Source organism: Aythya marila (assembly GCF_965140915.1).
Source record: "Aythya marila genome assembly, chromosome: 2".
NCBI lineage: Eukaryota > Metazoa > Chordata > Aves > Anseriformes > Anatidae > Aythya > Aythya marila.
In genome coordinates, this window is record NC_139043.1 from 63,228,123 (window position 1) to 63,244,455 (window position 16,333).

At 37.3% G+C, this 16,333-nt stretch overlaps 1 protein-coding gene across 8 annotated transcripts in view; it reads right to left on the minus strand.

The window, feature by feature from the left end:
- Positions 1-16,333, minus strand: part of ELMO1 (engulfment and cell motility 1) — a 322,098-nt gene that overhangs the window by 171,917 nt on the left and 133,848 nt on the right. For all 8 annotated transcript variants that reach the window (XM_082753916.1, XM_082753922.1, XM_082753917.1 and 5 more), the window contains one exon: positions 6,092-6,196. In XM_082753916.1, coding sequence (XP_082610042.1) covers positions 6,092-6,196 — 105 coding nt within the window. The remainder of the gene's footprint in view (positions 1-6,091; positions 6,197-16,333) is intronic.

Genomic DNA, 16,333 nt, shown 5'->3' on the forward strand with positions numbered 1-16,333 from the left:
TCAGTTAATCAAAATAACTATTGGCTTAAAGTCCTAATGTTGTTTTTATTTGGAGCATTTTGATAACTTAGTACTTGTCTGAAATACAAGAACAGAAAATTTAGAAACATGCCACTATCTTGCACATCATTCACAAAAATACAGCACGAATGGATCCACTATAAAGTACACCATAGGATCAGTAAGCCCAACTCCACAAAATAGATTTCAACACTGGTTTCCCACCCTGTTGACAATACTGCCACTTCATATCTGCATGAAATAGATATAGTCCGTGGGAATAGGGAGAAACCATCTCTTCTCTTGAATTTCAGATTATTGTAAAACAATCTCTTTCCAAGGAACACTTTTTTTTTTTTTTTTTTTTTTTTTTTTTTTTTAAGGCTGAATGTATGAAAAGCTTACTCATCTAATAAATGGAGAAAAAAAAAAAAAAAAAAAGGACATAAACTTGGATGGCCATCTGATCAGAATCCAGACAGATAGTTAGCCAGTGCTCAGACCTGGAGCTGCAAAGCTTATTTGTGGTTTCTGCCTGAAGCAGCAATCTTTTCATAGAATCATAGAATCATAGAATATCCTGAGTTGGAAGGGACCCTTAAGGATCATCAAGTCCAACTCTTGACACCGCACAGGTCTACCCAAAAGTTCAGACCATGTGCCTAAGTTCACAGTCCAATCTTTTCTTAAATTCAGACAGGCTCGGTGCAGTGACCACTTCCCTGGGGAGCCTGTTCCAGTGTGCAACCACCCTCTCTGTGAAGAACCCCCTCCTGATGTCCAGCCTAAATTTCCCCTGCCTCAGCTTAACCCCGTTCCCGCGGGTCCTGTCACTGGTGTTAATGGAGAAAAGGTCTCCTGTCTCTTGACAACCCCTTGCGAGGAAGTTGTAGACTGTGATGAGGTCCCCCCTCAGCCTCCTCTTCTCCAGGCTGAACAGGCCCAGTGACCTCAGCCGTTCCTCGTACGTCTTCCCCTCCAGGCCTTTCACCATCTTCGTAGCCCTCCTCTGGACACTCTCCAACAGTTTCATGTCCTTTTTATACTGTGGTGCCCAGAACTGCACACAGTACTCGAGGTGAGGCCGTACCAGCGCAGAGTAGAGCGGGACAATCACCTCCCTTGACCTACTAGCGATGCCGTGCTTGATGCACCCCAGGATACGATTGGCCCTCCTGGCTGCCAGGGCACACTGCTGGCTCATATTCAACTTGCTGTCTATCACGACTCCCAGATCCCTCTCTTCTAGGCTGCTCTCCAGCGTCTCATCGCCCAGTCTGTACGTGCAGCCAGGGTTTCCCCGTCCCAGGTGCAGGACCCGGCACTTGCTCTTATTGAACTTCATGCGGTTGGTGATCGCCCAGCTCTCCAACCTATCCAGATCCCTCTGCAAGGCCTTTACACCCTCATTTGAGTCCACAACTCCTCCAAGTTTGGTGTCATCAGCAAACTTGCTCAAAATACCCTCTATTCCTACATCCAGATCGTTTATAAAAATATTGAAAAGTACCGGCCCTAAAATGGAGCCTTGAGGGACCCCACTGGTGACCGCCCGCCAGCCTGACACAGCCCCATTTACCATAACCCTTTGGGCCCTGCCCGTTAGCCAATTGCTCACCCATCGTATGATGTTTTTATTTAGCTGTATGGTGGACATTTTGTCCAGTAGGATCCTATGGGAAACCGTGTCAAAAGCCTTGCTGAAGTCCAAAAAAATCACATCAGCTGGTTTCCCTTGGTCCACCATACGGGTGATCTTATCATTTTGTGCTTGAACAAAAAGAGGAGACACAGCATGATTGTTCTCAAGGAGGAATCTTACTCCACAGAAGAGAGACATGTTAGAATATAGCTGGTCATAAGCACAGAAGAAAAAAAATGTATACAAGTCACCAACTTGTAAGTCAACAAAAGCAACTTCATTAAAACGAGACTCATGTACCCCACCACAGGCAATGGTGTATATGACTTCTCTATGATTCAGATGATTTTCTGTGAAATACAATAACCTATAGTAAAATCCTCCATTCCTTCCCAAGTAAAAGTTGTAACTATATTTAGACATCTGTGAGGAAAATGTAAAATAACAGAATATTTCAATAGTTGCACATTAGAAGCAAAGGTATAGTTCCTGTAAGTTCAGCTTACCCTATGGCATCTTCTCTTTCTGCCTGAGAACACTTAAATTAGTGAAGATACAAGAAGAACAGCAGTCCACTCACAACAGGAGAAGTAGTGCTGTTTTTACTGCCTGCTATGAAGAACATCTAAACTAATATTGACTGCACGTGTAGGAGTCAGCTTATCAAAACTGCAAAATTATTTTATCTATAGAAGCATCTCAGGTACAAACATGTCAGATTTAAATACACAACAACAGATAACTCTCAATTTTTTCTGGATTACAAATAAAAGAACTGCTCCATTTTGGTTCCTTCAGCTTGCCCTCTACACAAAACAAAGTAGATCTCATTATTTTACAACAATATTGGCAAATAATGAAGTGCATGCAGACAAAAAGCAAAATAAAAATCAGGCAAATGAATGTGTGTGTGCCTTCAAACACATGCATACAAAATATTTCAGTTTCATATATTTATTCATCACTCCTCATTGTATTGAAAACAAAATGAATCTGCAGAGTCTTGTATCATGAATTCCCAAACAAATCAACAACAAAGCACCAATAAATTGAGATACTGATAGCATGATAGGATTTCCATGGAAAGGTTTTTCCTCAGACCCTTTTAAAAACTCAATAAAGTTTCAAATGCACACTGCTACAAGTTACCAGCATGAAAAATCTTAAGGTGTCTACATTGAATAGTCTGTTTTAAATGGTAACTTATAATTTTATTTTTAAAATAGTAGAACTTGAAACTAAAGTAGTTTTGGAAAGGAGAAAATTGCGACTAGGGTTGAAAATGTGTCTGCTCCAAAAGAACAAAAAAAAAATTATCTGTCACAAAGCTTTATTCCCATCATTTTCTTCACTGTTAACTTTAATTATACACTCTGACTGTCCTATAATTATGTAGCTTGGGAAGCTGCCAATTTTTTCCTGCGGAAACTTTTATAATTTCTTGCAGAGACTCAACATTACTTCCATCAATACATTCCATATAGTTTATGTCACCACCTTTTAAAAGCAAAGCCTCTGATAATAGCAATTGATTACTTAAGTGGAACATGAAAAAAATGCATGCACTTTACTAAAGTCACTGATAGCACCAAACAATTAATTTAAAAGAAAGAAAGAAAGAAAGAAAGAAAGAAAGAAAGAAAGAAAGAAAGAAAGAAAGAAAGAAAGAAAGAAAGAAAAAGAAAAGCTAATTCAATAAGAGAGTAATTCAATAGGACTTCAGAAAAAATCCATATGACAGCTAAGGACACTACACAATCAAAGCAAACATGCACAATGAAAACATGCTCCTTCACACACACACAAAAAAAAAATGTTCTTTAGGAGACACCAATCATTTTATATAGTAAACAAAGTGAGATTAAAAAAAATAATTAAAAAAAAAGTATAAATAAAGAAAAATGATTTGTTTTATCTGAATAAAGACAGCAAGAAAAACCAAACCACTGTAGTTTCAGGAGTAAATGTGCAATAGGCAAAAGAAATAAGATAAATGAAATGTTGGGAAATTGTTAGGATCAAAATTGAAACTAAAAGTTTCCTTAATCTTGTTTACATTTTCACTGTGACACACCTATGTTTTCACCCTCAAATGCTTTCTGCTTTCAAGATGCAGAGTTACCCATCTGCTCCACTGCCTTCATACTCATGTTCTTCAACCTATTGCAAACACGTTTGCTGTCACCTCAAGTACTTTTGCTTGGCACTGGTCTTGGAAGCCTTACTGTCCCCCTTCACTGAAGGTCACTGCAGCTTCAAACATCCTTCTCATCTAATTAATCCATTTATTACGCAAATTACTCCTAAGTGGAATCAGCTATGAGAGCCATAACAAAAAGACAAAAAGGAAAGAGATCACTGCCTGCCTTCTCTTCTAACCTCTCCTTACCCAGCTTTTTCAGTATTACTCAAAGATACCTTTCTAAGGGCCATGCAGCTGGGGCATCGTAAGAACTCAGCAGGTCAGACTGCAGCGATTTGTACCACCCATTAAAATACAGCACTGGCAATAGACTTGGTGTAGTCATCACAATTTCCTGATAGTATCTTCATTTAATACACTGCATGCTGTCAGGAAAAACTTTGTATTTTCCAAGTTAATTTTAAACCAATGCTGGTTTCCAATCTGAATTTTAATTACCCCACAACACAGATATTATCTCATTTTGGGGCTTAGGAATTGACCCATGGTACAGCAATTAACTGCATTGCAAAATGCAGTTTCCTCGACTCTGGAAAGACAAGTAGGCTAACATATTCCCAAGGTGTGTTAGCAGCTCCCACAGCAACTTCTGGCAAGCAATTTTATCTCAGCATGCCTCAGCATAGCATTTCTAGTGTACACATACTCTTTTTGAGGTGAGAAATATATAAGGCACACCCAGACATTCTTGTAAAAAGAATCCTATAAGTATAAAGACAAGCATCTCAAAATAACAACAATAATTCTCAGTAATGCAGCAACAAAAATACTGCATTAAAGAAACAAAGCTGAGGAGCACTGAAGTCCTTTTTAAAAAGTGGCTAATTACATGCTATACCAGACCCAATTTTTAAAACAGCACCTGCAACTTGAAAATGAAGAAGAAATAAAAAATAAATTGAGAGAAGTCAACGAAAGCTCATTTTCAACAGTGCCTGTCCTCTTTAAATTCTTTTGAACTTCTTCAAAATGCATGTGTGCTATGTGGGATACATGGGCAACCCATACTATGTGTATCCTCTAAATTTAGAATTTTAAAAAGAAGCCTATGAAGAAACACCATCCAGATCTTACCTAAATTTAAAATGAGAAATCCAAATTCTAATGAGAAAATGTAACCATGTACCTTTATAGAAAACCACAGCTCAGCATAGTTTACCCATAAAACACACTCACTGCTCAGTATATGAAATAACCCTTAATTTCAGGCGTTGATCAGGTTCAATAACTATTCCACATTGCAGACTGCCACAGTCTGTTACTGCTATGTTCAGACTGAGGCAGCAAGATGAATTTACAGAGCAAAACTGACAAACTTGTGGTCTCCTATTATATCCATGGATAATCCTTTCTTGGATATCAGTACACCCTTTACAAACCTATTACAGCCTTAACACTATTCTACTTTGAACAAAAACAAGATGATAACTCTTATAGCTTACTTCATATAAGTTCACTCTTCATTATTTAGTAGAAACGATTGATGTGCTTACTGTTGCTATATGCAAACTTCCTCATACAGGTCCCTGGGCACACACTTTCTGGGGGTAGTTAAACCCATCCCTACCAGCTCAGGACTGACTTCCTAGACTATCTTCTACTCCCATCTGTGCCAGATAAGTTTGCTCATGGCAAATATTCAGTTTCATTAAAGGTCGGGAAAAGTTGCTCTATTTGATGCAGCTATTATTCTCCTGTATGCCTCTTCCCATAAGGATGTAACAATACAACTTTTTTTAACTACACTTGAAATACTAAATGTAGGAAGTGAACTGGGCAGGGGAAGGAACAGGTTGTGCAAGGGAATTGTGATGTTTTTTTACCTGTTTTTCTACAAACATTACTTTACCTAAAGCAATAGTTTTAGTTTAGGGAGCATCTTAACTTTCAGGACACTGTCAACTCAGTTATCATTTGCTAGTCAAATCTTCCTCCCCACAGAAAATCCTCATAATTTTTGGTAGACTTCAAACAGAGCAGAGAATTCTGCACAAATAATCATTTCTGAGCTCATAGTCATCCATCATTCATCCAAAAAAGCACAAGCTCATCTCTCTTCTCTTTGCAGGCCTAAGAGAATATCTATAATATTTGACAGCTTATACAGACATGACACGTTTCAGTGTTACATGGTTTGCCCTACTATAGTTGTTAACAGTGAACCTTCCTCTTCAAAGTGAACCATAAACAGGACATTATCAGTATATACAGGGAATTGCACATATCTTGGAGAGGAGAAGTCTTACCCGTATATAAGCATCCTGGTGATGTTTAGCGAAGTACAGCATATTGTCAAGGGCTAGCATTCCTGGAGGAGTCTGTGTAAAATCCATTGCTGGGTTTACATGATTCTGCAAAAAAAGATAACAAGATCACTTTATCAGTACATTTCCATAAACTATCCACTCACCTGTGATTTTTGATGTGCACCATGTTAGCATGCTGTGCCAGAGGACAGCAACACAGGCCTTTTTGCTGAGCAGAAAACTTGTAACACGGAAATGGTGCACACCTCAAAGAACTTCAAAGCCAAACACAAACAGTATGAGATTGGCTTATCAGTCATTTACTTGTCTAACTATGCAATGGAGATCCAAAAAGGAGATCTGTGCTTCTATAGCACTCAACCAAGTCTTTCATAACTGATAGACTCATTGGCGGTGTTAGAAACTAGAAGTAATAATTAATGAAAATGCAGATACACATGCAGACAGCCTCCACAATACACATTTATTTTTCTTTTTTTATTTTATATTCTTTTTTATTTCTTTTTATTTTATTTTCTATTTCTACTTCTATATAATATATTCTATTTCTATTTTTTTATTTCTTTTTAAATTTTATTTTCTACTTTTTAATTTCTTATTTATTTCATAAGTATATGAAATTAAATAGATTCATCATCTGGAATTCAAGTAAATTTTGTTAAGTTTTAAATCTATGAACTTAAGTATGAAATTAATGAATGAACATACCAAACATAACTGAAACTTGTCAGCTTCTACATGCACCTAAGTTTCAAATGTTCAGTTTCACTTGTTACATACAAAATGATATTTCCTCAAATATTCACTAACACCATCAGTCTTTTGATGGGATGGAATTAAACGTACATTTGAGCAAGTTTCATGTAGTTCATGGTTCTGAACATTTCTGAACCAATCTGAACATTTGTCTGGCCACGGACAGACTTAACACAGAACTGCTCAGGAAAACAAAGACCCAAGGGTATGTCTCCATCAAAAATGCTTATCTCCTGCTAGTCTCTTTTATCACTATCACCTTTTCGGTGTCTGCAGCTCCACTCATTCTGACACAGAAAGATTTCCCTAGTCACTTTGCGATGGCATTTCTATTCTGCAAGACTCAGCTGTGAGAGTTTTTAAAAGTGCATTTCCTATCACAAAACTTACTATATATCAATGGTTAAGATCAGCACAGATTTCTTCTTCTGTCAATCTCTTTCTGAACTGTACTTGGGGTCTGATCCGCCCACCTCACTGACAAAAGCATAGGCTGACTACTTTGCCTCCTGTTGATTCATGAAGCTGTAGAAAGGTAGGATTCCACTCTCTTGCCTGCCTTATCTTTAGATGTATGACATGTTGGTTTTAGCTGTTCAATAATTCATATTCACATGAAAGATTAGAAATACTAGAAAGTTAAAATTATATATTAAGGCAACTTCTGCCACTTTAAAAGCAGACAAAGATTTGGGGATCAGGATAGTGTGCACAGTCTATTCATTTTACATGTACACCAGTTCACTGAAGCAAGACAAGCAACACAATCAGAGGCTCACTGCTTCACAACAGAGAATCAAGCGTAGGTCTGAAATCCTAGACTTTTATGGGATGATATCTATGCAGTAGAGTAGTTTAGAGTGGAAAACAAATGTTTAGTGACTTAACTTCATTTTCAAAAAAAACACCACCCAAACTCATCAACTTTAATTAAAAAACAACAACAAAAAAAAGTCCTTTAAGACTGTTTCTTCAACTCAACCTTCCATTTTTGACATGTAATATATTTATCAGCCAGAACACTTTTACGGTCAGTACAAGACTGTTTCTCACAGATGACAAGCAAAACAGACTTCAGCTTCTGGGAGAGGAACATTTCCCTTCCTGACATTTTCAAGCATTCCAGAAAGCGCATCTTTTGAGAGGCTGGGTCTGGCAGACAAATGCTCCCCCTTAGCCCTGCTAATCCCAACATGAACGTCTTGGTAAGCTCTTCTACACATTTGAAGTTCTCTTCATCATGCATGCAAAGTCCTGGGGAACACCACTTTATACCTAGCCTCATAACGAGTACTTTTCCTCAGGAAAGCTGCTGAGAAGCTGTCCACAGGGAACCTCACAATACCATTTTTATAACACCTTTTCCAAGTACAATTTCAGCACAGGGATGCGCATACTCTCTTCATTGCCATGCTACAGCACAGGCAGAACATAGATAAATACTGGCAAGCAGAGAGTATCAATATCCAGCTACCTTTCTGCAGCTATTAGAATATCAGCACTCATTTTACTGGTATTTACAAGCAATGTTGAAATAAAAGCAGGATACCAAAATAAAAGGTTGACCCACAGTTCCCTGAATAGTTCTCTCCTTCATCCCATTCTAGCATCTCAAGTTATGTGGAAACATGGACAAAAACAAATGGGAACAAAAGAAATCTCACAGCTTTTGTAACAAGGGTTCGTTTTGTCTCTTATCCTTGATAAAAATCTGTTCAATCAGAAAAGTCATCTCCATCGCATTACTTTTTCCTGAGTCAAGCCTATATATCCAGCTATTTTCAGCTGTTTCAAAAGTTCTTTCACTTTTCATGATCCCAGGATAATGAGGGCTTGATCTTCAACTCTATTAAGTCAAATCACTGGAGATACACCAGCTGACAATAACTCAGGATCCACAATTCTGGCATGTGTGAGACAGTAAATTATCTTCAATTATTCTTCAAAAACAAAAAGAATGCAGGCTGCTTTGTTCTATTACTGCTCCATCCCTCCCCAAATTATCCTTTTTTTTTAACATGTTGAATGTTTGTGATTGAAATATTAACTGATTGAGAGTGGGTTTAGAAATGAGATATAAAGCTAAATGACCTAAAATGCTGTAGTGAATAATTTAAAAGTATTCAAACATCCCCACCTACAGCATAATTTATTAAATATACGGAAAACAACACTTCAGGCAAATTAGCTGCATCTGTTTAGTATAAAGCCTATTCCATTTTTCTCTTTATAAAAAGCCAAGAAATACAAAGGGAACAGATTTGTAACCTACAATTTTTCAAATGATTTTTTTTCCATTAGACTGAATAATATCTACATAACCTTCAGCTTCTGAGCAGTATTTAACAGCTTATGCTCTTATGCTATATACGTTGACATACCAAAAACACCAAGAATGTTAGCCAGCTTAGCGTACTGTGAAAATGAAAGTTCAGTCTTCTGGATAAGATGCAAATCCAAAATCACGTCTGCTTGTGGCATTATCAAAAAGAGTACATAAAATAAAATCATGTGGCATGTTTCACAAGACTACAGCTATTCTGGATAAATTCCAGTGTAGTAATTATAATCAGACAAACAAGTATTCTCGTGCAGCCCTAGCTGCATAAAGCTTTCCTCTCTATCTATCCTGAATGGCTCCACTGTCTTCCTTTTGGCTTCCAAGGCAATCTCTGAGGGATGTATAGATTTCAGCTGTAATACCGTGTCCTGACACTGAGATGCTTAATCACAGTAATGGTGCACTGTCTGTAGATAACCACTAATGGAATAAGCGATGCTAGCTCCGTGTATTAATCCTAACAGTGCCTTCCACATGACTATGCTGAAGCACAGAAACCATCTATTTCCCTGAATTCACAGTCTACTAAAGGTACAAACTCACTTATTTCTGCCTTGACAGATATTGACAGCCTATCACAGGTTATTCATTAGTGCTGTGTTCAGCTATATAAATCAGTTGCCAGGTTATGCTAATTATTCCTGAATGTTGCTTATAGTCAGTGCTAGACCCAGTAATTGTTGTTCCACACAGGAAGAGCAAACTTCTGTTTACCCAACCCCAGTGTAGTTCATGTGAAACGTTATTCTGAATGTCTCCATTTTGAGGTTTGTATGACAAAAACAATACAGGAGTTCCCAGGGAGGAATTGGGATTGTAGAAGAACCGATGATAAAAGAACTTCAGAACATCTAAAGAAGAGACCAATTTAAGTAGTGTTGATATAAACTGATGCCCCTCAGAATTGGTCATGTTTTTTCTTACAGAAGAAGGGACAATCTGGCTACAAAGATAGTGCAAAAGGCAGCGATCACCTCCTTCCTTGAATTACTTGCAGTTACTTATTTTCTTTTTGCTTTTAAATCTAAACCACTGTTTTGTGGGCCAGGAAGGAAAGCAATCACCTGGTTCTATATCACTGGAGTACCTACACTAAAACCTTCCTTAGGTCAAAGGCGTAAAGTACAGTAATAGATACGTGGATGTTTGCTCAGAGCCAGAATGGCAGGAACATTTCAAGTTGTATTTTCAGTGAATTATGAATTGGTAAACTTACGTTAGAATCAGTAAGCCCAAACCCTCAACATTTACCCCTTCTGTAAATGCTCCTGAAGTTTTCCACGCAAAATGTTCTCATCTGTTCATTTACGCAAAAATTACAAATACGAAAAAAAGTTACATAAAAAATTGTGAAGTTAGTCAGCTAAAATTCTTAACGAGGAAGTAATTTTCTCATTTTATTTAACAACACTGTATTCAAAGAGATGATGCATACAACTTCCATCATTCAGTTTAATGAGATCTAACAATGACTTGGGAATTTTCAACCTCTATGCATTCAGTGAAAGCAAGAACTAACAAACAGATTTGTTTTTCCCTTGATAGCTATTTAAATATGCAAATGTGCATTTTTTTCTCTTCCAAAGCCAATTTTTTGAATTTTACAACACAAATCTAGGATAGAATGACTTTTAATCTGCAGGATCACCGAATTAAAAAATAAAGTACTAAAAACACTGTGTACCTTGAGTCAGATGTCTGCAACCTCAGCAGCTGTTACATCTTAAAAGAATATGTAGAAATTTTTTTTAAGATACATGCTGTTCAACTCATTTAAATCACATACCATCCCCACCCTTCTTTGCATTTAAAGAACTCCAGTGTATTTCTACAGGATATAGTTTTCACAAGACTTACAAATTATACTTGCATTTTTACAGAGCAGTAATATTTTTCACTTTAACGTCTCTAGCTTTGTTCAGCTTCATTCATCAGCAAATACTTGAACATTTCTACTTCCTTTACCATTTTTTATGACAGCTTTACCATACGTGTCAGTAGACTGTGAATATTATCCTCGATAAATAAAGCTCATTCTAACATACCTAACACATTAAGCAACAGTCTTTCTAGGTCAAGTTTGAACTCACCAGTACAAAAATGACATTCTTAACAACAAAGAAATCTAAGTGCAATCTGCACATCGAAATTTCAAAATTTGACTAACATTCGCTTATCATGGAATGTCTCGGGTTGGAAGGGACCTTAAACATCCAATCTCCCTCATCTAACTAAGGTACTACGTAATCTGATGTAAGGCACCACAGCACCATATGCGTCAGCCCTAGATGTTTGTCCCAGTCATGAATTCAGTCTGCAGTGGTCAGAATTGACAAAATCTGAATGTTATGGTGACATAACAGAACTCACCTAAAATCATCAAATAAGACATAACAGAGCATGGGAAAAGACAAACACTGCATTTTTTCAGACATGAATAAACTACACTTTGTAAGCAAGACATAAAGTTCTTGCACAATACTTCATGTTTTCTAAGTACTTATACTGCAGCTTTACAGTTATATGGAGCTAATGCTTTGTATTCCAAGACCTTAAGCCTTATGGACAGAGGCAATACTTTGAAAGCCTCAAAGAATCTAAAACAGATGCTACAACACTGAGGGATCACATCTTGTCCAATGCAAGATAGGAGTACAGTTGTCACAGGGATAGTAAACAAATAATAACAATAAACTATTACAAATAACCCCACATTAAATGTTTTCAGCTAAACAGAAGCCAGACGAGGCACAATCAAAATCTACCCAAGCAATCCTATCTTCGCTTGTCTACACATCATGTTCTTAAGTCCATTTTAGGCATGAAAAGCCTTTTTTTGAGTTCAGGTAAGTTTTATGTCTGCTGAGTAAGGTACACTGTGACTTTTCTTATTTAAGCATAATGGCTGGCACTGTTTGTATATTGGTGTACAAGCATTAATTGTTCTGGCTGATACTTCAAAGACTACTTATTAAAGAACAGTTCAGAGCTATTTAACAAGCACTTTGTATAAAAGTTAATGAAATTATACAAAATGTTTAGCAAGCGTACATAAATATTTATTTTAGCTTATGGCCAAAACATGCAAGTTGCATAGCCTATCAATAAGAAAAAGGAGCTCCTGACCATTTTATTAAATAAAATGGAAGGCTCAAAACCAAGTTCTGCCAAGTCTTTGGCTTCTTGAGACAGAATTTTCTAAGAATAGGACTGAGACAAGAGCATCTTTTTGATTGTTTTATTTACACTTCAGGCAATTTTACCTAACCTCTTTACAGTAAAATTTGTGTCTAATTTAAAGCACATTAATTAAAACACCTTTCAGTCATCATTCCCTTAGAAGAGAAAGAAAAAATAGTTAGATAAGGATTTGAGTAACATCATGGTAAAAATAATCATTGCAATTTTCCCGAGGATGTGTTATCTACAGGAAAACCACATGGGAAGCAGCTGACTTAATTGCTGCAGTTGCCTCTCCCTTACATCATCACTTAGAAGACTTGAGTGGATCTCTGATGGGATCCTTCATACCATAATGAGCAGCTCCAGTGAAGGATATGATGTTTGTTATGGGAGGAGTGGCACAACCACAGAACAGCAACTGATCTGTACTAAAAGAAACTGTAAAATCTATATTTTATCTGTCTTTGGACCTAAATCCCCATATACAAAATGACTCTTACTACAGTCAAATCTTCCTACAGCTCAAGCACAAACAGCCACGCTTTATAAATATCAAAATAAAAGGGTTTGGAAAATAGGACCACACTCTGAAAGCCTTCGAGTCCATTCTTTTGTCTTAAACCAACATTAGTCTATGCCTGTACTATAGCATACCTCATTTGCCTTCAGTAGTGCAGCAATTTTAATAATAATAAAGACTGGATCCATTTGCTGTGGAATTTCAGTTCACCCAACTTCCATTTTTCTTTGCCTCCCTCTACAGGAATGTGAAACATGAAAAGCTAGAGCTGTGCTTTGCAAAATTTGCTACTTTTTGTATGGCCTGAGCATTCTTCTGCTATACCTCCTGGCTCCTCCAGACTAACATCAAAAAGAGAATGGAGTTGCACCAAAATGTAGGAAGATTAAAAGAGTTAAGGAGTTTTTAAAAGAATATGGATTGCCTTCTGTGTAGAGGCTGTGTAACAAGCAGACTGTATCAAAGAGTCAAAAGATTCAGAATTCAGATATGGAGGTGTTTTTAATTTGAAGGGGAAAAAAAAATCAATTATTCCCAAAGGAGTTGCTCTACTCCCCCTCATCTCTTAATTCATTTACAGGCCTGAGTTCATGAAACTGTATATTCAGACAGCATCTCTTACCCATATTATAATTCTTCATAACTGAACAAAATCCAAACATTTTGTGTGCTCTATTTACTATCCTTTACATCTTACAACAGGCAAAGAAGCACAAGGAATGAGAGGAGGGAGGAGCAAAGCAGTATGTACATATAAGCAACATACACACTGAAAACTGCATAGGCTTATGGAAAAATAAGTATTTGTAATAATGAACACTAAATTGAATTTACAGTGTTTCACAAAACTAACATTACTTTGTTACTGAGCAAGGGTTTGGCAGGCGATCAGCTACCTGAGTGAATCAGATGAAGCCCATAATACAAAAGAGAACAGATGTCATTATATCTGACTAGTTTCTGGGAGTCTGTTTCTTCAACTTAGTTCTTTTGTTTGCAAATTCTGAGGTATATGCAGTATGTAGCATCTAGAGAAAGAAGTCCAAGATCTATCTCTAAGAGAAGGGGTTAGAAAGCAAATAGTGGTAAGACAACTCTTCTTTAGTGATGAACAGAGAGATCATTCAAAGCTTTACCACATCCAGATTTACGGAGCTGGCCTGCCCCCAGGAGTTTAGAGCTGCAATGCACACAGTGGGTGAGTGGCAAACAAGATTTCACAACATAGTGAAATCGCAAATAGTAAATATAAACATCAACAAATGCAATGATCTGATGACCCTAAGCTTACATTAGAACATTATATCCGTTAATGGATTTTCTTCAGAACAGGCATACTCTTTTAATCAAAAGCAGCTTTTACAACTTCACAAGTAAAAATATTGGAAAGGCATAAAACCCAAACAAACAAAAACTTTTACTCTCCCTTTGGAAGGGAAAAAAAAAGCTGGTATTATCTTATTATTAAGAAACTGATTTAAAGGATGATAATTAATACTTATATTAAGCATAAAGTTATAAAAAAGTATTAAAAAAGCTTGTGATTATACAGACTCAGCTCGTTCACATCGACACAAAACTACAGATATTTCATTCTGAATAGTTTTAACTTCATTCTTACATTGATAACAGGAAAGGTCAAAGCATATTGGCAGCCCATCAAAATTATTTTTCTTTATTTCTTAATTTATTTCTGATCTGTTCTCTTTTGGAAGGACTAAAGCTGAGAGGAATTCAGCAGTACATGGCAAAAGGCTCATTTATTCATTTTAACAATGTGCAGATTGTTAGATGCCCGTAGCTTCTGACAAACAATTCTGGTAAATTGCATGCAGCTGCATGGTAAACAAGAACAATGGATTCAACATATGGATTTTCTGGCCCCCAGTTCTTGGTTACTGTAATGATGCGTCTGACCTGGGCACCTCTTTCTGTGCGATCACTGGCTCAGACCAACACTACCACTTTCACAGAAGCTTAGTAGCTCATATAACATGGTCTTCATCAGACTTTTTTTTTTTTTTTTTGTCATTTTCCATTGTACACCTCACTGCAATCACATTTGGCTGAGAGCAGCATCTATGCCACTGCCAGAGCCAAGCATCCCTCTCCCTTGGGGGCTGTACCTCAAGGCCATCTTCACCAGCTCTGCCCTACTCATATGAAGGGCAACCAAGATGTTCCCTGCTCGTGCTCAGCAGGCTTCTGTGCCCTGCTCAAAGTGGTTTGAGAGCTCAACAAAAGAGAACTGTGGATCAAATGCTAACCCTAGGGACTACCCCACTCTAAGTCATACCAGGAAGGTATCTTCCACAGTGGCAAGTTGACCTTGAAGGACTCTGCAACGTGACTTCTGTCCTTCACTCAAAAACAAACAAAACCCCCCACACAAACAAGGAACAACAACAAAAAACACATAGCAATCCTATTTCCATCACAATTCCAATCATGGGATGCTTGGTGCATGGTAAATGGTAAATTTCAAACTGTGCTTATGGGTAAGAATGCAGCAGGTTGCACACCTGTGGGCTCCTGTCAGAACCCAGCTCTATTATGAGATTAAGTGCACATGGCACTTCAGGGATGCCCTGTTTCTGCCTCTCAAGTTTTGAGACAGAGTGATGGTTTGTTGCTGTCACTCACAACGTCAACTTGGGCCACGTTTACAAATCAAACCTAAGCTTTTCTGATCAGACCTTAGACTATGCTTACAATCTCATATTTTACAGATTTGCAGAGACTGCTGGAAAAAAAAAAAAAATCCAGATTGCGAAAAAGTATCCCCGTCTTGGTGCATATCAGTCTTGCATAAACTCTAAGACACAGGAACAAACTAGTATTTCAGAAAGAAAATATCCCATCAGTGACAGACAGAAAAGAAATCATGCTTAGAGTTCTGTGAGAAACTGATGTGCAAGCCAGTTTAAGTAACTTTTTATTCTCCCAAAAACATATCGTTTAGCTTAAACATCAAACAATTGCTGGCAACTCAGAAATACGAATTTACACCATAAAACAGTGTTTCCTAGTATTTCTAAGGCTGAAATAATTCTGTAAGTAATTGCATGCAACTGCGCTGTTCAACAACTTTTGCTAACAACCTTCATCTAGTGGGATGCTAGTGCCCTCTGCTGTGTGATGTTAAAAATTAGGTAGAAGCTTTCCGTTGAAACAAGGTTCAGCTCTATTCCAAGTAATTCCAAGATGTATAAATACAGTAAATTAACAACTGGGCTTACTGATTGTGGTGCTCCAAATGTCAGTATACAGTAGTAAAACCCTTAATTACATGCTTGGTGACATCATCCATTCACTTGTATTTCTTTTACCCTTTCCATTTTCCTGTAGTTTAAGTATTTTGTCTACTTTTCTAGTACAGGTTTCAGTACCTCCACTTTTGGTTGCTCAGCTAGGGATGTAT